We start from the raw sequence: 24,110 nt of genomic DNA on the forward strand, positions 1-24,110 counted from the left end.
TTAAAGCAACTTTCCTGGTATTTACAAATAGAACGCACGTAGAAAGATCATACATTTAACCCCTTTTTACTTAACAAATGAAACTGAAGTAACAGCATTCTCAGCTGTGGCTGAACTGTGCTTTGAGCAGCACTACTACTCGAGGTGGTTGCATGTAATGCTAAATCATGGGCATGAGAACAAGCTGCAGTTAGCCTCTGGTGTAAGATGCAAGGCTGTGATCAGAAGCTTACACTTCTGGTTTAATGTGGGGTAACCCACATGATAGCTTCCAGATGTTGATAGACTATAACTCCCAGCGCCTCTGACCATGCTGAGTGGAGCTGATGGGAGTTGCAGTCCAAAATATATGGAAGACACCACATTAGCCACACCTGGCTTAATGTTGCATCCGAATCCCACTCTATGATCAACCTTAACTATATAGTTTGTTTAAGCAAGCCAGTTTCTTATCTTAAGTTGGCTCTTCTAGCAAATCATAGTTAAGATTAAACATGGTTTGTTGTGTTCAGGTGATGTAGAAAGTTTTGTTTAAAAGTTTGGTTTTTTTTTAAAAAAAAAAACCTCACATCACAGGAGGGAAATATATACACTTAAGACTTGCTTAGGTTTGTTCTCGTAACACTAAACTATGGTTTAGTGATATGTCCAGATCAGCCCAGTGAGTCTCCTGAAGATTAAGGCTATAATGACAATCGTGCTTATGACAAGGCAAAATGTCCCTCAAAAGCAGGTTAAGTGGAACCAGCCACATTTCTCCGTCTCCTTTAATGGAGACACATCAAGCACACTTCACAGGCAAGATATGGCAAAGGCAGGATCTAGCTCTGCCCCACTTGTCAAGGCAGGCTATTGTCCTAATAGCAATGCCATCACAGGTATTTCTGCACCCCCAAACCCATAACTGTTCCAGATAAATAGACTGATAGGAGATACGAGGCCAATTTGCAGACTCAAGGACGCTGCTTGTTTAGAACAAAACATTCCCACAGTGACGAATTCTATTACTTCTGCAGCATGGAGAATCTTAGATTAGATGGGAAGATACCACCAGCTGTTAGGGGCATCCAAGAGTCAAACGTTTGACACTTTCGCCGCATCGTTTGTCAACAGCAAATGCCACAAACCCTACCAGGAGGCCTGAAACCAAGTGGCGCTCTGCTCAAGTGCACAAGCACCTTTCACAAACGCTTGGACTGCTGGGCCAGGCAGGGGTAGCTTTAAACAGCGCTGCATGCACTTGCCAAATGGAGGAGAGAGGTAGATGTAGGCTGGGCCCACTTGAATAATGCCTACTTGGAATTTCTTCATCTTGCTTCCTTTAAATTGCTTCCTCTTGCAGCAAGTGGCTGGCGGAGTTTTCACGCACAGTATGGTTCCATAATGCACTTGGGATAGGAATGTATTAAAAGCATAAACCTAATATTTGATAGTCGAGCAAGAGGAGGAAATGATGGGCAACCTCTTTATTGCTAACGTGGACCCCTGATGCATCAGAACAGCCGCTTATGAGCTTGTTTAAGGATGCCTCCGACACTAACTAGCTTTGTGTTTCTGGACCCATGAAACTGATGGAATGTCTTCTCACTTGAGACAGTAATGAAACTTCCCCCCCCCCTTCTTCCCAAAGGCAGGTCGACCCATTCCCCAAATAACAGAAGAATCAAAAATTAATTTAAAGGCAGGCGGGGGGTACCTGTGGCCCTCGAGGTGGTGCTGGAATACAACCCCCACTATCCCTTTCCACTGTCCGCGATGGGAGATGGAGTCCAAGAACATCTGGAGGGTCCCAGGTTCCCCCTCCCCACTTTAAGGGATGCAAGCGGAGAGGCAGATTTGAACTAGATCAAACAGCAAGCATGAAAACGAGTTCCAATTCCAAAGACGGAGAAGTTAAAGGAAATAGTTAAAAGGCAACCGAGCAAATGCAAATGCTTCTTTGGAAAGGTGGAAAGCACAAAGCACTCCAAAACCCAGGTGCTCTGCAGGTTAGCCACCGGCAGAAATGAGGAGAAGGGACAAGCTGTTGCAGTACTGAAGTATGAAAGTGGCTGGGCAGCGATGCAATTTCTTCTTTCCTCAAGATTGTGCCAGTCAAATTTGTCCGGTTCAGATAGAGCTAGCCGATTTAGGCTGCCAATAGTCGCATCTCCAATTGCAGGCAGCTCAGTAACAAGGCATCCCAAAATGGCCAGTAGCCCCCGACATTTGGTCTCGATCATGCAAAGCCATCCTCTCTCACCCCTCCTCCTCTGGCACAGTTATCTGTTTAATCTGCCGACTATGAAGTGCTTGCTGGGCACCTTCCGCTGCCTGGTTCAAGTGAGTCTCCAGCGCACTGCGGAGGTCATTGACTTTCACATCCGGGAGGGGGTTTAGTCCAATTATCACATCCCCCGTCTCGCTCTCTTCTTCCTCAAGGTCCCGCCTCCTACGGCGCAGGTCTAGGTCAGCTTGCAACTTGAGGTCTCTGTTGGGTTTGGCATTTTCATGCTCCCTGGGGGCAAGCCTAGCCTTCTCTGGCTTCACAGCAGGGTCATGCTCGGACTCCTGTAACTTCTCTGGTTCTTTTCGCTCGCTCTCCGAATCCGGCCCTGGCTCATTGGCATGATGAGGCTGCGGGCTGTGGCCTCCGGCTGCTATCCCCTCTTTACTACCGCCCCCCTGGCCTTGCAGTTTACCGATGTGGTCCAAAGGTAACGCCTGCTTCTCTCCAACTTTCTCGACCTTAACAACTCCTGGGACCTCCAGGTTCTCGTGCATGTTCTCGGAGACCTTTGGTTTATGTGCAGGATCTGCTTGCTGTTCTTGATGACGGGGTGCCTCTTTGTTCGCCTCCCTGGCAAGTGGCTCTCTCTCGGAGACTCTTGGAGCAATCTTCTCAGCAGCCACATGAACTTTGGCTGCATCAGGCATCTCTCTTTGGCTTACAGCTCTTTGTGCAACCTCAACCATTTCCTGGACATTCTTGATCTTTTCCAGGGTGTTTTGGGCCATTTGAGTATCCTGGCCTTCTTTCAACCCCACAATCTTTAGTTGCTTTTCCTGGTGATGCCCACCAGCCCTGGCTACCTGTGAGTCGCTTCTGACTGGCTCCACTAACTTGCCAGCTTGATTTTTTCCAGCTTGTTGCAGCGAAATCTTCTCAGCCTCGTTTGGTTGAGCTGCGGGGATTTTAGGTGGAGCTCCAGTAAATTTGCTGTCTGCTTGCTGTTCTCCTGTGGCCTGCTGTCTTCCCTGGCCATAAGAATCTTGGGGGTGGTTGTCAAGCCCATGCAGAGGACGATCCAGCCCATCATTTGGTATAATTTTTCCAGCGTCTTCAAATTTATCTTCAAGACCATCCTCTTTTTCCTTACTTTTGAGGAGAGGCAGGCCGGGTTCTTGGTGTATTTCTGCGGCAGAGAAAAGCAAACAGCTCTTAGTTATTGCACATTCTAACAAAGGGGAAACCTCCCTACTACCAACAACCGGGGAGTTCACACAACAGCCTCATAAGGAGGTCACACCATTTCCCCCACTCCAAATTCTCCTTACCACCCAAGTCTGACTGCCATGGTGACCGGATTAATTTTGAAACTCATAAACAAGGGCAGCAATGTAGTAAAGCAGAGAGGCTCCTTCTGAGCTTCAGGCTTCCTGCAACTCTGAACAGCTGCTGAGAAATGTGGATGTCTCCCCAAACCCCAATGCTGCCTTTCTTCCACTTCCATCTATCCTCCTGTGGTTTCCAATTACACACAAGTGAGAATTTTCACGCCAGGAAACAGCTTCTGCTATGCTGGCTTCCAGAATGGCTTTGTATTGCTAGGTGGAGAGGAGGGAACTGGAGAAGAAGCATTCCTAGGGCAAAGCTGAAGAAATGGGCTTCGTTCATGGTCCACTGACACCACCCTTCTCAGAGTGCCTCCCTAACCCCCACTCATTTATTCTTATTATTATTATTATTATTATTATTATTATTATTATTAACCTTGCTTTGGCTTTTCCTCTCCTTCCTCCTCTTGCCTCTGCTGGTGGATCTCTTTGTGCTGCTCCTCAATCACGGCTAGCAGCTTTGCTTGCTGATCTAAGAGCTGCTTCTGCTGAACCTGCTGTTCCTTAATCACTTCTATCAAGGCTGCTTGATCCAGTTTCTGCTCCTTCCCAGCTTCTAGGAAGAGAGAGAGGGGAGGGGGGGGGAAATGGGGCTGGAATGAATGCACCCCCCAATGGTCTACCATACACAGGAATTCAGAGAGTGTAGTAGTGGGCATGCTACTGTCTCCACAAAACACTTGCATGGCCTGCAACTTCTCAGATCTTGAGGTCATAGCTCGCTTTGGTACCTATGGCCACAAGAAACCCGATTCCCCAAGCACCTTCTGGAAATAAATTATCATTCTGGGGTCATTTTCTCTTGCCATGTCTTCTTTTGTTTGTACACTGAGCACCGGCAATGCACAATGCATTTTAAAGTAGGGAGGATCAGCTCTTTCCAAAGGGAAGTCGAGTTTGGATCAAAGCGAAATGGAAAACCAAGGCAGGCAGAGGGAATGAACTGCATGGCATTTGAAAGGAAGCGGTACTTCAAGTGAGGGAGTTTCAGGCGCGTTGAGATTAAATGGTTTGGGAGCTGTGAAGGAACTGATGAAACCTCAAGAGAGATTCCAGGATGAGGTGCCCAGTCAAAAGCAAGCCACGGACAGTGTGAAGACTCGAGTACTTGCAAGAAGTTCAAGCTTAAAAACGCACAGTGCTTTTTCACAAGCGCCTTCAACATACACTGTATGTATAAATTCAAATCCTGGAGGTTTAGGGTTAAAAGTTGCATTTTATTTTGATCCATACCTGCAACTAGCTTTTTAATCTTGGCTGTTTCAGTCCCATTGTGAAGCAGAAGGGAAAAAGACATTATGAAACCATGGCTTTTTTCTTTTTTGTAGAACAAAGAAAGAAAACAAGTAATCAAACGTATAGACATGTACTGCAAGGAGATTTTTATGGAAAAGACAGGTCTTTTTATTTCATCTTAACTCAAGCCAGCTTTCAGATGGAGGACTAGGAAACACCCTATAGTGGATCACACAGTGACCCAAGCAGCCTATTCTCCTCAGTGTAAGCCGACAAGTCATTCTCAGATAGTCGGTCTGTTTTCTCTTACCCCAACCTTGAATACTGGCTGCCTATTGGCTTCCTGCTGGCTCCCTTCTACTCCTCTTCCACTCTCACAATGGGTGCTTCTTGGGCTAAGGCAGAGTTTCCCAAACTTGGGTCTCCAGCTCTTTTGGGACTACAACTCCCATCATCCCTAGCTAGCAAGACCAGTGGTCAGGGATGATGGGAACTGTAGTCCAAACGCAGCTGAAGGTCCAAGTTTGGGAAACACTGGGTTAAGGGAAGAAAAGCCATATCCCTGTTCACTGGAGCTGACTGTCTAAGCAGGAATTACTGCCTGCCATCCAAAGGGACAACATAGCCAGAGTCAAATCAGGCACCTTTCCCCCTAGCCTGAGTTTGAACTGCACACTAGGCCTCATCCAAGCCACCTTGCATGTGTGGACCCAGCTTCATGTTGCATACCTGAGCAGACACACCCACCGGATAAGATATTGAGATCATTTCTAGGGTTGCCAGACTCAATAGTGGACAGGACTTCTGTGCCTTTAATTGCCCTGCTCTCTTTTGAGTCTGAAAACCTTAAAGAGAAACCAGCAGACCCTTTGCTTGATTTCCAAGCAAAGGGTCTGCTGGTTTCTCTTTAAGGTTTCCAGACTCAAAAGAGAGCAGGGCAATTAAAGGCACAGAAGTCCTGCCCACTATTGAGTCTGGCAACCCTAATCATTTCCCTTCTTTTTTTTGTCCTTTTCTCTGATCAATAATTTTATTTATTTGTGTTTCTAACAGAATTCCATGTCAACAAAATGTAGACAAAAATAGTGCTGTACCTTGGATCCCGAACACCCTGGAATTGTTTGATTGTTCCGGTTTGCAAAAGTTCTTTTGGAACCCGAACGTCTGACTGGGCTTCCGCAGCTTCTGATTGGCTGCAGGAGCTTCCTGCAGCCAATCAGAAGCCGTGATTTGGTTTCCGAATGTTTTGGAAGTCGCTCCTCTTTGAGAAGACCATGGCACTCTGCACATGCTTAAATGTAATCTTTTTGTATGTGCTGTACAAGTCTAACATGGGGAGGGAGCAGGGTTTGAAAACTGTGACACCCTCATCTCAAAAGCACACCAGCCTTGCCTAGGAATCTCTCTTATTCAGTCTCGGCGATTACGAAAGATACTTCTAACTTTCTACATGGCATGATCACTATTGTCATGTAGGGATTCATGTAAGAGAACACGCCTTCTTACTGTTAACTCCCTATAGCTTTTGCCCATCTTTCCCCATACATATTTGCTAACGAGACAACTGCCAGCTTACCTTTCCTACATGGAGGTCACACCGACCATATGGACCCTTGTATTACCTTATTAAGAACACACAGTTTGAAGCTTACTCTCAGGGCTCTTGCTACCTCCTAATTAAGGTGGCTAGCTGTGCTCTGAGCAGGAATGCCAGCGATTCTAGAAGAGTGCTCTGTGGAACACCATCCATGTTCCCATCGCTGAGAACAGTCCCAGTTTCCACATCACAGGCCCAAAACCTCTCCACTGTGAAAGCAAACCTAACCCTGTGCGCCACTAATCTGCAGACCTCCTGCCAGCAATGTATGGAAGTCTAGAACACGACATGGAACATAGGAAGCAACCTTACACTGAGCTGGACCGTTGGTTCGTCTAGTTCACTACTGCCCACACTGATGGGCAGCAACTGTGCAGGGTTTGAGGCAGGGGCTTCTCTAAGTTCTCTAAGTTCTACCTGCAGGTGCTGGGGACAGAACCTGGGGTTTTCTGCATGCAAAACAGATGCTCTGCCACTGAGCTACGGTCCTGCAAGACGGGATTGGGTGTAAAGGTAATTGCCCCAGAGTGTTACACCGAAATGGGAGAGTCAGGTGCTTTGGGCTGATAAAAGGACACCATCTTTTCCACGCGATTGCAGGGAGCTGCTCTGCCCAGAACCTCCCTATTTGTCAGAGGCATCCGTACATGAGAGAACTGGCAGAGAGCACATCTAATTCTAGGAAGCCCCCATTTTTCTGTCATATCAGATTTCCACAGTAACAGCTTAAAAGCTCGGACCGGAGGACTTCCAGCAAGGACCTGCTCAGAGGTTATGCTTCACTCACCAGATCAGCAGAGCCTGAGGCTGTGTGTTTTGACTAAGAAAGAGCTCCTGTGTCCAAGAGCAATCTCTGTGTCAGTGGCCTTTAAAAGCATTGCGAGGGAAAGGGAGGGGAGAATCTCCTGTATCCAAGGAGTATCTTCCCCCTTGCTTACAGAGAAACAAAAGAACGAAAGAAACTCCACTTGTTTCAGGCTATCAGAAGACTGCCAACTACCATCATGGGCTGAGTAAGGTCCAGCGGATCGGCCCCACTTGCTTCAGAGATCCCCAGTGGTTCTGCTGCTTGGTGATAACCAGGGGAAGAGCAAGAATGGAGGTGGCAAAGAGTGCCTGAATAAACCTGGGCAGCATGTGACTATTATGTACAAACTTTCTTGGGACTGGACTGTGCAAATCTTTCGTGAGCTGCTCTGGGAGTCTCTCGGGGCTATAAAGCAGGATAGCAGCATGATAAATCAATCCAGGTGCAGACTGCTTGGAGCAAGGGAAAGGACCTTTTCTTTTCTTTTCTTTCCAGGGGAGTTGTTTCCCTTTCAGAGCAACCTTGAATAGAGAGAGGAGTGTGCTCTCCATTACAAGGAGGGATGGCTATTTTCTCCTGGAAGCACTATCGCTTTCACAGTTGGCTTACGGCACCGATGGGATTGTGGTGCCCAGGTGGCTGCAGCCTCAGATTACAAACTCCCAAGATTACGCCAAGGCAAGATGACCTGGCCTTGCAAACCTAGCCTTGATTGGGTTATTCCCTTCTTTCACGGAAATTACGAGCTGAGCACACACACACACACACACCAAGGGCTGCCGGGGAGGCAGATGGGAGCCCCAGCGTGTGCATCTGGTGGGCAGAGCAAGGACACCGCTTACCCTCCAGCTTGCTATCTGCATTCTCCTCCGCATTACGAATCTCCCTCTGCTCCGCTTGGGCTGGCTCCGGCCTCTCTGGAGGAGGCAGCTCCTTTTTTTCACCTGCAAACCAGGGACAGACAGACAGACACTCCTTGATGGGGAAAGGAAAGCGACAGATGTTCTCTGCCTCTCCACCCCTGCCTCCCCTCCCCACTCTGCAGGCAGCTTTTATCCAACTTGATGGCTGCAGAAAAAGTCATAAAAATATTTAACAGCGCTAGAGCCTGCTGGCACCAAAACCAGTGCTAACTGCCCAAGCCCATTGAAATGCAAACCCTAACCCTACGGAGCTTCGCAGTGGGCACTTAGCAATGTGGCACCTGTCGAGCTCTTCTAGCCCTGGGTCCCTGGTGAGCATCACAGCACAGCACCTGATGCTTTCGCAAGCGAGCAAGCAAGCTACTGCGAAGTAGATAATGCAGGATCTGTCAATGCCAGGCGATTCGCTGCACGCACCCCAGCAATGACTAAAAGAGGCGAACCGATCCAGCCACACTTACAATGGAGGCAGTGGCTGAGCAGGGGCCTGAGAACTCTTCACTGGAAAATTCCCTTATATAAAGACTCATTAAAAGCGAGGTACAAAGGAAGCAAACCCTTTTTATCTCACTCGAGATGGCAGAAACTGTGTTGTCTTCCTGTAGGATGTAGATCTTTATCTTTTCCTTTTTTTGGCATGGGCAGGAGGAAAATGCCAGTGCAAGTTAGGCCCTGGGGATGGGCGGCCAGAGGTCATGTGGTGGTGGTGGGGGTAAGCTATGGATAAGCAATGGGGAAGGCAAAGCAAGTGATTTCTTGAGGCTCCACATAACACCAGTCCTGAAAGACCTACATTGGCTCCCAGTATGTTTCCGAGCACAATTCAAAGTGTTGGTGCTGACCTTTAAAGCGCTAAATGGCCTTGGTCCAGTATACCTGAAGGAGCGTCTCCCCCCCCCCCATCGTTCTGCCCGGACACTGAGGTCCAGTGCCGAGGGCCTTCTGGTGGTTCCCTCGCTACTAGAAGCCAAGTTACAGGGAACCAGGCAGAGGGCCTTCTCGGTAGTGGCACCTACCCTGTGGAATGCCCTCCCACCAGAGGTCAAAGAGAATAACAATTACCAGACCTTTAGAAGGCATCTCAAGGCAGCCCTGTTTAGGGAAGCTTTTAATGTTTGATGAATTTCTGTATTTTAATATTTCGTTGGAAGCTGCCCAGAGTGGCTGGGGGAACCCGGCCAGATGGGCGGGGTATAAATAATAATAATAATAATAATAATAATAATAATAATAATAATAATTGGCTCTGGTTGAGTACAACTCAGGTGCCCCTGCAGCCAGCGATGCCCTCTTCCAGAATTCTGCAACAATAGCCAAGCGCTGCACTGATTTGCGGCTTAACTGCAGAAATGCAAAATATCTCAGGGTCCCAATGGATAAAAATGAACTCCCTAGGAAGATGCAGGGGGGGAGGCACCTACCTGTCTCAATCTCCTTCTCAGGCTGCATCTTTTCCTTCAAGTTTTCGGCTTGCTGCAGGCGGGCAGCATCCCTCTCGCCATGCTTGTCCAGCTGGATGTCTTTGTAAGGGGGCCGTTCATCCTCGTGTGCAGGAGGCTTGGGTTCTTTCCCTGGGTGGTCCTCCACCTTTTTCTGGCCACCATCTCCCTTTGCCTGTTCGGGAACAGGCTTTGGCTGTTCCTGTTCCTGCTCCTTCCCCAACACAGCATTCCCCTCCGCCAGGTTGTTCTTGTTGGCTGGCGGCTGCTTGTCTTCAGGCTCCTCGTGGTCCTGGCCCTCATCCACCAAGACCTGGTCATGTGGCACCGGGGGCTCGTGGCGGTGGGCTTCTCCTACAGGCTGTGCAATGCCTGTGGGGGGAGAGAAGGAAGATGGGTCAGCCAGGAAAGAGCAGAGGACGCACTGCAAGGGAAGGTTTCACCCCCTGCCATCTCATCTAACTGGCTGAAGATGAAATTAAACTAGAATTAGGAACTACAGGAAGAGCTGTGGAATTGGCTAAGTTCACAGACAGTCTTCTCACTTTTCCCAGCTCCAATTCTAAATTACCTTGGCCAGGCCGGTCCAGCTGCACCTCCTCTTTTGGCTTCTTCTCCTTCTCGCCTCTCTTAGGCACGTCCATGGGATCCAAGATCTGTGCCTTTTCCAGCTCTTCATTCCCGTTCTGCAATTTGGGTTTGTCGCGGTCATCAGCCGCCTCTTCGATGGCTGGTTTCTGGTCTGAAAAGGGTGGAGATGGTTAAGTGAGCAAGACCAAGATTCTTGCACTGCTGAGCTGGCTTAGGCCAAACTGCGTATTGCACAGGAGATCTGCAACTGGATCTCCCGTTGCTTTCGGCTCTTAATTAAATGCAGCTGTGGCAGGAGAGGTATTGACAATTTGATTGGAGCAGCAATGCGGTTTGACCCTTTTCTCTTGCACCCCTGATCTAAATTCCACTCTACTGTTATTTGACCTAGGGTAGGTGGGGGAGGACTACAAGTCAAACAGAAACTAGAGGAAGCAAATTTGGGGGAAATTGCATGGGAGCCCCCCCCTTTCCCTTGTGCCTTTTCAGTTGTTTAACAGCTCCCCCACCCACCCACATGCTGCATTTCATTGAACAAGTAAACATTGGGAGATCTGGTAATGGATTTCCTCCATTCACCTAAGCCCCCCACCCTGTGCTGCACTTACTAACTTAAGAACAAATGAGATGCTGCTGCTGGAGCCACTAGATGGCAGCATTGCTCTTGCTCATTTGCATTCTGTGCATGTCAAGCAGCAGGACAAGCACAGTGAAGAAGCCTGGCATGGCCAAGGGAACTAACCTGCAGGGGTTAGCAAACCAGGAGGAAACATAACAGGGGATTGGCTTACACGGCCTCCACAATAAAAAGGGCAGAGGAAGAAAACAGTCACAGCAGGCGAGGAAGATATAACAAGCAAAAAAAAAAAAGGAATCCCCAGATGGGAGAGGACCAAGAAAGCTTGAAAAGCTGCCAGAAAGAAACGCAAGCGGCAGTTTGGGGGCCTGTTAATTCACGCATCCTCCTGTAGGAATCGCCAGCAGATCCCTCTCTGCTTGCAAAGATCATTGCACAAAACAAACAGCATGGCTAGAAAGACCGGGGGGGGGGGCACACAGCAGGCTCCAGTCTTTCCCAATAATACCTCGGTTTAAAGCCTGCAATTACTCTAGATTACCACTCTGCAGGGAGGCAGCCTGCAGCAAACAAGAGAGAGACTCCTGCCCTTTTTTTTTTAAAAAAAAAGCCAAACCTCTGCAGGCCGGACCCTCGGCTCCCTACATCAAGAGAAGCACACGAGGGGGGCATACCCATCTTGCTTGCAGTTGCTTTTCGGTCAAATGGTAAGTACCACCGCCACCACCCCTTGCCAGGAAAGCAACAAACCAGCCTTTCCCAGTCTGCTGCCTTCCAGCTGTGCTCACCAGGCTTCGTGGAATCAGTCTAAAACATCTGGAGGGCACCAAGTCGGGGAAGTTGTCATAAGACCTTGCAATTTCCTACCCAGTCACCAGGGGCCCCGGGGATGCAGTTCTGCAAGCAGAGCAGAGCTTGCCCTGACTGCTCCCTCACTCCTGGCAGCAGCTGAAATCGCGCCAAGCATTTCCTGCACGGTTAAGTCTGAAATAGACATTTTCACACTTACACTCCACCCTGTGCCATTTTCACTCTCGCCTCCTCCTGGGAATTAAAACTCTGCTTACACCTACGCTTCCAAGCGGGGGCAGAGGACTTCCAGCAGGTATACGGAGGTAGTTTTGAGAGGCTGGGAGCAGCAGCGTCCGGAAGGATGCAATGTGCCTTAGCTCCAAGCAGCGCCTCTTGGGGGGGGGGGGTTAGAAGAGTTGACCAATGGCAAGTGGGAGAAAAAGCAGGCAAAGCGTGATTTCCACCAAGGCTCTGCTTCCCAAGCAATGCTGGCCCCATGTTTTGGGGGGTCCCTTGGGCAGTGCTGGGGGGGTGGCGGCGCTGGTGAAGTCTCCAGAGGGGTGTATGTGTGCAAATGAGCATGGGGTGTGTGCCAAACGGGGTTTTGGACCCAGGTGAACTAAAACCTAGCTTCGCCCTGCGCAACGTAAGTAACCAATAAGAGCCCTGCCAGATCAGCTGAAATGCCCATCTAATTCCATGTCCTGCTCTTACACGGTCTAACCCAGGCATAGGCAACCTTTGGCTCTCCAGATGTTTTGGACTACAATTCCCATCAGCCCTGACCACTGGTCCTGTTAGCTAGGGATCATGGGAGTTGTATGCTATAACATCTGGAGGGCCGAAGGTTGCCTATGCCTGGTCTAACCAGAAGCTTCTGAGATGCCCACAAGCAGGATCTGGGTGTAACAGCACTCCCTGCACCTAAGATTCCCAGCAAACGGTATTTGGAGGTTTGCTGCCTGCAGCAGCAGAGGTGGAACAGTATTACCCTCAATGAAAGGAGGTCCTCTGTGGGTCCTCCTCTCTGTGCGGGCTCACCTCTTCGCTCCTGCCCAATTAAATCACACTGCTGGCCAAAGGGAGAATGCAAGGCAATCAGAGGATGCTCCTCCTCCTGTCACTTCTTGCACGCTCACAGGCAGCAGGTGAACGGGCAGTGAGAACAAGGAACAGCTGGGTCAGGAGGTTCTGGGGGTCGCTGTGGGGCAGGGGGCTGCAGCCGTGTGCAGCCTTGGCAGATGCCCATCAATGGCAACCTGGCCCTGCTTTCTAGGGGAAATCCTTCTCCTCTCACCCAGCAAGAAAAGAGAGAAGCTGCATGTGTGCATAGCTGAATAAGTGTGTTTATTTCTGTGGCGTGAGCATGCAGGGAGTTAGGGCTATGTACACACTGCATTAAAAATAAAGACCCTTATAAACACACAGAGTAAATCAATGTGCATACATTGGTTTATTTGGCATGATTCATTCTGCTTGCGCTATTCAGGAGAGGAAATGCAGAAGTCTCACCCACCCCCTGGAAATACTGCTTAGCCATTTCCCCTCAGCCTTTGCAATTTCACCCAGACACAATGATCCCAACTTTTCTTCACAGCCTAGTCCCCACAATCCTGTAATATAGGAGAAATGGAAAAGCTAAGAATTGCACAGATACTGAATTCTTTACCCAATACCAAATTCTGCACAAAGATAGATGGATATCAGAACACACATAGTTCAGCACATCTGGGCCAAATTCTTACCCTGCGTCTGGATGTACCACTTCAAAATGCAGGTGGGGATTTACAGAAACTTTAAGCATCTGCCCGCATAGCCAGCATGACAAGGATGAGGGGTTTGGCCTTGCATTCTCCTAGAAATGTTGCTGTTTTATGTGTGGGAATCTTTTTTCTCATGGAGAAAATTTGAGCTCCCACCTGCCATCTGAAGTGGCACTGCTCAGTTTTACCACCTCTGTGAGAAGGAGGGCTGTAGGCACCAGAATTCAATGGCTGAAAACTGCTGCAAGCCAGGTAAGAGGTGGCAGAAACTGGCACAAAACACCCACAGAGAGCTTGAGGGAAAGCGCGCAAGGTGCACACAAAAGCAAGTCGGGGAGTAATTTTGCAAAGAAGCACAGTCACGTGAAACCAATTGCTACTTGGCTCAGAGGGTTGGGCTGCTGGCATTGTTTCCTCCTCTGCTCCGCAATCCGGAATTTTATGCCATCTCACCGTGTCCCAGAGGCAAATGTCTCTGAGAAAGAAGAGAGCAGGGCCCCTAGCGCAGTGAGAACGTTCAAAGTGAAGAGAAACTTTTGGGGGTGAAACTACGCAACCAATACAGGCATAGGAACACAGGAAGGTACCTTAGACCAGGCATAGGCAAACTCGGCCCTCCAGATGCTTTGGGACTACAACTCCCATCATCCCTAGCTAACAGGACCAGTGGTCAGGGATGATGGGAATTGTAGTCCCCAAACATCTGGAGGGCCGAGTTTGCCTATCCTTGCCTTATACCAAGTCAGACCATTGAGTCCATCTAGCTCAATTCTGTTTACACTGGCTGGCAGTGGCCTCTCCAGGATTCAAAGTAGGGATCTCTCCAAGCCGTACCTGGAGATGCTGGGGATTGAACCTGGATCTTCTGCTTGGAAGCCATTGAGCTAGAGCCCTTTCCAGCAGCACAAGATGACCAAACTCTTACTTCAAAGCTTTGCTGCCCCAGCTCCTTTGAGGGCTCAGAGGAACCTGGCAGGTTGGGAAGTTTGATAAAGCCTTGTAGAAGCTGCCAGATAAGCCAAGGCAGCATTGGGTGGGCTACAGGAACCCAGGCAGAATATGGGCAGCACAGATTTCTCAATTCTCCAGTACTTGAAACCCAACAGGTGGTGGCCTCTCCTTCCTTGGAGGTTTTTAAGTGGAGGTTGGGTGACCATCTGTTATGGGTGCTTTAGATGAGATTCTTGCATTGCAGGGGGTTGGACTAGATTACCCTTGGGGTCCCTTCCAACTCTTATGATTCTATTGTTTCCCTGTGGTCTTGTGTTTACAGCCGGAAATGGAGCTCACAACATTTTGCACAGAAATGAAGACAGAGGACCTGCAAGACTCCGCTCAGCTCCCAGGCTGCTGAAAGCCGACACTTAGCAATCAGAATAAGTTGTGCAAATTTCTAACAAGTCGCTGTATTTTCATATTTTCTCTCTTTTGAACAGTTTATTGGCTTTTGCCCACATAACTTGGATTTGGGGGTGGGGGTGGGGGTGGTAAGGAACAGAGGCCTAAAAGGAGGAGCAAATGCAGTATGGATTTAAAAGGAGGTGAACAGCCAAGAGGACTGGAACCAGGAGCCACAGGGAGCATGCATACTGTGCATGGAACAGCCCTAAGTCATGGAGAGACACTGCCCAATAGGCATTCTTTTGCCATATAGTGGAATTTGCTTTAAACGAAAATTAATGCGTTTGATTTTACATAAAGCTAAGAAAACTCCCTGTCTTGTCTACAGTCCCGCAGACTGCAAGGACCTTCTTCTCCCCAGCCCTTTAAGGGGGGGGGGGGGAAGGGACTGTGATTATGAATAACTTTGGAGAAATCTTGTGCAAGGCCAGAGGTTTGGACAGAAGTTTGCTAGTTACATTCTGCATCAGTAAACACACCCAAAGCATTAGTAAAGTCACGCCACTGAGACTCCCGCCTTATCAGAGGGGGGAATAGAAAACTAAAAAGAAACAGAGAATGTACTCTATCTTTCCTGCTTTTCACAGGAGTTTAGGCTGGCAACCTGTACAAAATAAAGCTTGCGGCCGCCCAGCATTCCAGAGCAGGTGAAAAGACCAAGGCCTCGGTGATAAAATTAAATTCCTTGCAGAAGCTTCTGCAGTTTGTAGCAATGGCCGATCCAAGGATAGCCACCGAGTTGTAAATCTAACAGGAAGACAGACAGACAGACAGACACACTCTTTTTCCCCTCTCTCTACACACACACAGCGCAAAACAAAAAGAGAGAGATAAAATTCTCCACTCTGTAATAAGACAAAGTTGCCTCTAAGCCGTCATTTTCTCAGCAGGAAGCAAAATTAAGTTCATCATCAGGGCGTGAATTAATGGCCTCTCACGCTGCTTGGAAATCTATAAGGGGCTATATGTGGTTTGCAGAGAACCATTTTGCCCAGGATGTGTAATAATCGCTGAAACTGTAGAGTCGCCCTTGTGGTCCCTTTGGATAATGTTACAGTAATGCTGTGCCTCTTAATGTTTTATGAGGGGTGCTGGGCTTAACAGGAAAAGGCGAAGAGGCTGTAAAAGCTTCTTGGCTTACAAAAACAACAGAATATATATATCTCAGGGCTAAAGAGTTGGGCGGGCAAAGCATGGAGGGGGGGGGAGGAAGAAAAAACCCCAAATGTTGGGAGCAAGCCCAAGTGCTGAAGAGACTGAATGATGGGATGCACAGAGCCAGCCCAAGCTAAATCATACTACTCTGTCTGCATTGCAACATGGGTGAGGAAGGGGACGTTTCTCACGGGTTTTCAAAGCGTCCCCATTTATTTTAATGGCTCACGAATCGGTCTCTCTGGGACGTAATAGAATCTCATCATGAGCAACCCTAAAAGCTTTTCCTTTCCCCTCTCCAAGAAATCTGGCTAGGATAGCAGCAATGTTCCCAGGAAGGTGTGGCTCGTGCCAAATTCCTGCCCACAGCTCCTGCTGCATTACAGCCGATTCAGGCATCTGAGATAGCATAACCTGAACAAACTGAAAACTCCTTCCGGTTTGTGTTATTGGACGACTTGGGAGAGCATTAATGGGACATAGAGCTGAAAAACATTTCAACCAATGTTTTCTAAAATAAAAAAACAACCACAACCCCAGAAAAACTCCTTGCTGCTCAGAAATTATCTTTCCTCATAAAACAGAAAAAGAACAGCTTAGCTGGGCAGTCTGAGAAGCAATTTACTACTGTATGTGGTGGAAGAAATGTTAGGGACTAGGTAAGACTGAGGAAAGTGTGTGGAGGAAACTGCGTGAACATCTACTCATTTCACAGGCAGCAAAACTGCAGTTTAAGGTGAGCACCCTACAGTATCATTTGGCATAGCCTCTCTTCCCACTGACCTTTAACTGGGCGCTGGGCTCCTGTGAAAGGAGAGGAAGCCAAACTCTTCTTCCGTTCAGAAGTTGGGCTACCCATGTCACAGAAAGTGGAGAAAATGAGCGACAAAGGGTGGGAAGGGGGGCCTACCAATTGGGCAGAAAACCTTGGCATTTTCTATCTAGAGGGAGATGACAGCTACAAAGGGGTTCCATTTTGAATGTCTGCTTCCATTGATCTCTCTTCTAGGAATAGGTCAGCCTGTTCAAAACTCAGTAAGTTTCTGAAGAGGAGATCAATGAAGTTTAATCCTTGTTGTATATAAAAGAGAAATCCACTCCAAATATTAACAGCATCGCCTCTCTAGGATCACTGATGTTCAGGTTGTGTTTTTTGTTTTGTTTTGTTTTGTTTCAAAATTTGGCTGCTAGATTCTAAGCATGCATGACTCAGTTCAGAATTTGGATAAAGAAACAGGTTGCTAACCAACTTACATGCTTCTTTGGCTCTAAAGATCCATGAAGGCAAGACAGACCAGCCTCTGGGACATGAGGTTAGATCCTCTGCAATCAATATGTCCCTAACAAAATAACCCACAGAACAGAGAAATATAACACTTTAGCGTCCAGCTAAACTGAAATACAAGCAAACAATTAAAATGTGCTACAGGCAGAGAGGGCACAAGAAACTAAAAAGAGTGTCCCATAACAACACAGGTATGTGCAGAATGAAGCTTTAGGAAACTAAACACAAAGTACTCAAGCAAGCCAGCCACACCATATATTGCAGATGTTCCCAAGGCGCCCATCAATTTTGGGAAAGGGGTGGTGTGAGGGACAGGGGATATCGCGAAGTCCCTCCCCTCCTGAGTTCAAGCCCGTCCCCGAGCAAAGGGGAAAGCAGGGAGAGTTCCGATTCCAGTGGGGAAGCAGGAAGTCGTGTCCGAGGCTCAGGCAAGGTAGAGGAGCCAGGGTCCCAGGTGGGACAGGAAGGGGCAAGCAAGGGGGGAAGACCCATCCCTCCAACTCCAGAATTACGCAGGAAGAGGAGGGGCAAGAGGATGGGTCTGCCAAAGCTTTTGTGTTGGAGAAAGACGCGCCAAAAGCCATTAGGAGGTTCTGAAACCGACTGACAACATCGCTCCGTGTAAATAGCAATGACTTGAGCACTGTAAATACGCAGCACCAATAAAAGAATAAAATGCAGAGCTGCGTAGCGTCGTTACTCTGAAGTAGTCCACTCCGGCCACTGTGACAGCAACCTCCTAATCATTTTTGGGCTACTTCGGAGTTGCCGGGATGAGCGTGTCCGAGGCGGAGAAGTGGCGGCAGATCGCTGAGCAAGCCCAGCTAGAACTGCAACAGCTGTCGCTGCAGGCGCAGGGAGAATTGAAGGCAGCTAAAGAGGAGACTAGGAAGGTCCAGGACGACCGGCTACAACTTGCGGAACAGGTGAGAGAGCTCCAGGAAAAAGAGCAGCATTTAAGGGCGGTGGCGGTAGACCTCCAAAACAAGCTGGAGGCAGAGAAAAACAAGGCGGGAGGGGCTCCCCAAGTCCAAGTGCTGCCAGGAAGGAGAGCAGGGACCCTTGTAAGCAAGTTCAATGGAGACCCGAAGGAGTTTCAGGGCTTTGAGACTGAGATCGTGTATGCTCTTGAGCTGCACCAGAATGAGTTCCCCGATGATGAGCACAGAGTAGCGTTTATTGTGGAACATCTCACCGGAGCAGCCAGGGAGTGGCTAAGACCATTAATCGCAACCAAGAATCCTTGCATGAAAAATGTCCAACAATTTCTAGAAGGTTTGAGGACGATGTATTCGTCCGATAGTCATTTGGACCAGACTAAGGAGGAACTGCATAATTTACGCCAAGGAAATATGACAGTTCGCGCATATTGGGCGAAATTCACCATGCTGGTGCACAGACTGGGGTGGGTTTTGGATTCGCCTCCCATGCAAGCTGCGTTTTACTTGGGTTTGAGCGAGGAGGTGAAGGATGAACTCTCGAGAGGTCCAAAGCCCAGTACTATGGATCAGCTGAGCAAAGCAGCTCTGGCGGTGGGGGTGAGGCAGGAATCCCGGTGGAACGACAAGCAAGCGACGCGCGCAAAGCGGGCTTGGTTCCCACGGTCGCAGGAGAAGCCACTCCCTCAACAACCCTTTCAGGCCACGCCTGGAGCCAGCCAGGACCAGGAGCCCATGCAGATTGATAGCGCGCGCGCGCGGGCTTTTCAAACCCCAGCGGCGCCAAGACGCAAGGAGGGAAGGGGCGGGAATTGCTTTCTCTGCAACTCACCCCAGCATCTCGTCAGAGACTGCCCACATCGCAGGGAGTGGCAAGGAAAGGCGGGAACGGTGGTGCCCTCCCCCACTGACGCAGCACCACAGCAGGGAAACGGGAAAGCCTGGCTGCAGGAGACAAGGGGCAGCAGCCAGGCACAGTCAGCAGACAACAGCCCCAGCCCGCCCACCCGCACAGAGAGGTGCAGAGCCAGCCCACCCCTCCCAGAGCAGGAGTGGTTCTAGAAGTGACGCTAACGCTCCCAAATGGCTATCCCCTGACGGTCCTCGCCTTAATTGACAGTGGGGCGTCCGCCAACTTCTTCTCGAGAAGCTTTGCAGAAGAGCACCAAATCCAGCTTTTGCAGTTGGATTTTCCTCTGCACGTAGCAACCATTGACGGCAGGGAGCTGCTGGGAGGGGCCATCACACATCAAACCCCCCCCATGAGAATGACGGTGGGAAGGCACTCAGAGACACTGGCGTTCAACGTCACCACCATCTCAGACCCCCCCATCGTCTTGGGCATGAGCTGGCTGGCGCGCCACGACCCCTCCATCAGTTGGCACCAGAGGTGCATCACGTTTGGGTCAGACTTTTGTCTGGAACATTGCATGCAGCACCAACCAAGGGAGGGGCCTCCGATAGCCACGGTGGCCACCATGCATATCAAAGGGGGTGAGGCAATACCCAAGCAGTACTGGGACCTGCAGGAGGTCTTCAGCGAAGCGGAGTCCGACCACCTACCCCCACACAGGTCTTTTGACTGCCAGATCAACCTGGTGCCAGGGGCAACTATACCCCCAGCCAAGCTGTACGCCATGTCAGACCAGGAGCTGGAGGATCTGCGCGCTTTCATCGACAAGAACCTCAAGCGGGGGTTCATAAGGGAAAGCAAGGCAGCAGGGGGCAGCCCGGTCTTCTGGGTGGACAAGAAAGACACGCAACAGCGCCGTCTTGTGGTGGACTTTAGACGGCTGAATTCGGTGACAGAGCCCGTGGCTTTCCCCATGCCCAGAGTGGATGATCTCCTGACAGCGGCACGCAGGGGCAAGATTTTCACCAAGCTGGACCTAAGGGGGGCGTACAACTTGATCAGGATCCGGGAAGGAGATGAATGGAAAACCACGATGTTCACGCCTCTGGGCTCTTTTGAATATCTGGTGATGCCCTTCGGTTTGCAAGGCGGCTCAGCATGCTTCCAGGCCTTCATGCACCACGTCCTGGGGTCCCTCCTCTTCAGGAAATGCTTGGTCTTCCTAGATGACATCCTTATCTACTCGAATGACCCAGTGCAGCATGTGAAAGATGTCAGAGAGGTGTTGCAACGCCTGAAGGAGAACCACCTGTATGTGAAGCTGGAGAAGTGCAAGTTTCACACCAAGGAGGTGGACTTCCTGGGCTACAAGCTGTCAGACAAGGGGCTGGCGATGGACAAGGACAAGGTGCAGGCCATCCTGGACTGGCACAGCCCCAGGACGCGCAAAGATGCCCAACGCCTACTAGGCTTCGCTAACTTCTACAGGAAGTTCATCAAGAACTTCTCTCGCGTTACGGCTCCCATCACGGACTGCCTGAGAGGCAAGCAGAAGTTCAAGTGGACACCAGAGGCGCAAGCGGCGTTCGAAAGCCTCAAGAGAGTGTTCGCCTCAGACCAAAACCTGTTCCATGTGGTGCAGGACGCGCCCCTACGCATTGAGACAGATGCTTCTGAAAAAGCTGTGGGCGCAATTTTGTTGCAACTGGACGCCAACAGGGAGTGGAGACCCTGTGCCTTCTTCTCCAGGAAGCTGACACAGCCTGAACGCAACTACACAGTGTTTGATAGGGAACTTCTTGCGATCTACGCTGCGTTCCAGCACTGGCGACACTTCCTGGTGGGCGCGAAGCACCCCATCCAGGTGTGCACAGACCACAAGAACCTGGAGTTCTGGAGAACTGCCAGGGTGCTCAACCAGCGGCAGATACGGTGGGCAGAGTTCTTCTCGAACTTCAACTTCTCCATCCACTACATCCCGGGGGAGCAGAATGTCAGGGCGGATGCCCTCTCCCGCAAGCCAGAGTACATGGAGGAGGAGGCGCCACCAGCCCCAAGGCACATTTTCCCCCCGTCGGCATGGTCCTGCGGAGCAGCTGTGGTGAGCGAGGCAGAACTCACAGCACTGACGGCAGCGGATGAATTTGCCAACCGCATCTTCAGAGAACTGAGAGGGGGGAGGGAGCAGGCAAAAGACTTTGCAGAACGCAGAGGGCTGCTTTTCTACAAGGGTGCGCTGTACCTACCCACCACCCAGCTTCGACGTACGGTCCTCAAGCAGATGCACGACAACCCTACAGCGGGGCATTTTGGAAGGGACAAAACCGCTCACCTAGTCATGAGACACTTCTGGTGGCCAGGGGTGCGGGAAGATGTTCGAGACTATGTAAGGGGCTGTACCACCTGCCAGCGGGCGAAGGTGGTCAGAGCAGCGCCACCAGGGTTGCTGGAGCCCTTAGCCACACCACACAGGCCGTGGGAAGTGGTGTCCATGGACTTCATCACAGATCTGCCTTCGTCCAGGGGTAAGACTGCAGTGTTGGTGGTGGTGGACCTTATGTCCAAAATGTGTCACTTTATACCGTGTGCCAGGGCAGTCTCGGCAGAAGAGACAGCCAAACTGTTTGTTGATCACATTTTCAGACTGCATGGATTACCTTTAAGGGTTATTTCGGATCGTGGCCGCCAATTTGTTTCCAGGTTCTGGCGGCGGCTCATGAACCTCCTGCAGGTGGAGGTCAGCTTGTCGACGGCTAGACACCCGCAGACCAACGGACAAGCGGAGAGGGTCAACGCCATTCTGCAGCAGTACCTGAGATGCTACGTCAGCCAGCGGCAAACGGACTGGGTGGATCGCTTGCCACTAGCAGAATTTGCCTACAACAATGCAGTGCACGTCTCCACAGGGGTGTCGCCCTTTAAGGCCAATTACGGGCGCGACCTCAGATCTTTCCCAGAGAGGGAGAGGGAGGAGGAGGAGGAGGAGGGCCCACAGGCTGAGGATTGGGCAGAGGAACTGGAGACGGTGCACCAGCAGCTCAGAGAACACTTGGAGAGGGCCAAGGAAGCGTACAAAAAGGGGGCAGATCGCCACAGGCGACAAGGGGAGGTCATCAGGGTGGGGGACAAGGTGTGGTTGTCCTCGGAGGGCCTTCCCACCAGAGGGAGGTGCAAAAAGCTGGCACCCAAAAGGCTGGGCCCCTTCACGGTCACGCAACAGGTAAACCCGGTGGCATACAGGCTGGCACTGCCAGAGGACATGAGGGTGCATCCAGTGTTTCATAGATCGCTGCTGTCGCCGTACAGGGAAAGCAGCAGGCTCCGAGACAGCGAACAAACCCCCGAGGGAGGGGGGGAGAGGGAAGGCAGGGAGCAACTCAATGAGGCCACGGCCATCCTGGATTCAAGGTGGGGGGTGGGGGGACTGGAGTACCTCATGGCATGGGAGGATGCTCCACCGTCCCAGAATGAATGGGTCCCAGCCACTCAGATACAGGAGGAATTCTTGGTGGAAGAATTTCACGCCCTCTTTCCCCACAGACCCAAGCCCTGGCACATGGAAAGGGAGGGGGAGGAGGAGGAGGCACGGGAGAGCAGCTCACCATGGCGCTGGGAAGCGGAGTTTGAGGAACCAGAGGATGAGGTATGGGTGTCACCGAGATCCACCCAGTCAGAGGAAGGAGCAGATTGGCAGAACGTTTTTACCCCCACCAGCTCTGACGCCACGGACTTTTTGGGATTCCCGTCAGCCCAGGCGGAAGGGGGGGGCTCGCAGGACTGGGGGGAGGTATTCACACCAACGGGCTCGGAGAGCACTGAGTTCTTAGGCTTCCAGTCGTCACCGACACATGGGGGGGGCCTGGGGAGGGGTGAAGGAGAGCTTGGGAGGGGGGTGGATGTGAGGGACAGGGGATATCGCGAAGTCCCTCCCCTCCTGAGTTCAAGCCCGTCCCCGAGCAAAGGGGAAAGCAGGGAGAGTTCCGATTCCAGTGGGGAAGCAGGAAGTCGTGTCCGAGGCTCAGGCAAGGTAGAGGAGCCAGGGTCCCAGGTGGGACAGGAAGGGGCAAGCAAGGGGGGAAGACCCATCCCTCCAACTCCAGAATTACGCAGGAAGAGGAGGGGCAAGAGGATGGGTCTGCCAAAGCTTTTGTGTTGGAGAAAGACGCGCCAAAAGCCATTAGGAGGTTCTGAAACCGACTGACAACATCGCTCCGTGTAAATAGCAATGACTTGAGCACTGTAAATACGCAGCACCAATAAAAGAATAAAATGCAGAGCTGCGTAGCGTCGTTACTCTGAAGTAGTCCACTCCGGCCACTGTGACAGGTGGGGACAGAAGCAGGAGAAAAAATGTAGTTCCTGATCCTAATGGGAGGGTCTCTTGGACTCGGCTCACAAGAGAAAGCTTCTATAATGGAAACACAGAAGAACACAAATTCTGCCCAGTGCTTATTGCTCCAAACTGCCTTGTTCGTCGCCAATAGTTCAAAGGACTGTGAAAGGGGAGAAAAATCATCTGGAGCTAAGATTTTATTTATACAGGGCAGTTATAATGCCCACTGGCAGTACCTTTTCTCATGTGCAAATCTGAAACTGTCAACAGTTGGGGGGGGGGCGCGACTATGAAAGTTAAAGTTCAATAACCTGCACGGTTCTGAATGACACAACATGGAGTACCAACAGCACAAGTTGCTGAACACATGAGATACCTCTGAGACAGAGAGAGGTGAAGACAATGGACAGTGGCAATTATTAAGGCATTTAGGGAGAAAAAAGTAGAATGACTTGCTTATTGCACAACTTCAGATGCCTGCCAAAGTTAATTCATCTGAAAGTAGGGGGGAATTCCATGCATTTGATAAATACGACTTTTGGCGTAAACGTACCCCACAGTATTTAAGAGCAGAACGGGACTTTAATCAATCAGCAGGACAAGTCTTTTCCCCAGTGAGAAGTTTTCCAAGCTGGGAATAACTCAGGTGCCTTACAGAGTATTTCACTGGCTACCTCTGGCTTTCTTGGGATACGAAGGAGAAGGAATAGGTATGGTGAAAATATCACCTTGGGTTGCCCAGTTCCGATCCCTAGCCTGCAAGGTGACAGTCATGTGCCCTGCTTTTTAGAACAGGGACCAGAGAGTGGGGTGGTGGGAACC

The 24,110-nt window shown here is 50.2% G+C and overlaps 1 protein-coding gene across 1 annotated transcript in view; it reads right to left on the reverse strand.

Annotated features, from left to right (window-relative positions):
* Positions 1-557: 557 nt before the first annotated feature.
* Positions 558-24,110, reverse strand: part of SLC38A10 (solute carrier family 38 member 10) — an 84,802-nt gene continuing 61,249 nt past the window's right edge. Inside the window, exons 12-16 of the mRNA XM_035104120.2 lie at positions 10,172-10,342; positions 9,583-9,972; positions 8,081-8,182; positions 3,974-4,153; positions 558-3,395 (exon numbers count right to left, since the gene is read on the reverse strand). Of these exons, the coding sequence (XP_034960011.2) occupies positions 2,239-3,395; positions 3,974-4,153; positions 8,081-8,182; positions 9,583-9,972; positions 10,172-10,342 (2,000 nt within the window). The 3' untranslated portion in view covers positions 558-2,238. The remainder of the gene's footprint in view (positions 3,396-3,973; positions 4,154-8,080; positions 8,183-9,582; positions 9,973-10,171; positions 10,343-24,110) is intronic.

The sequence above is a fragment of the Zootoca vivipara genome, chromosome 2 (assembly GCF_963506605.1).
Source record: "Zootoca vivipara chromosome 2, rZooViv1.1, whole genome shotgun sequence".
Lineage (NCBI taxonomy): Eukaryota > Metazoa > Chordata > Lepidosauria > Squamata > Lacertidae > Zootoca > Zootoca vivipara.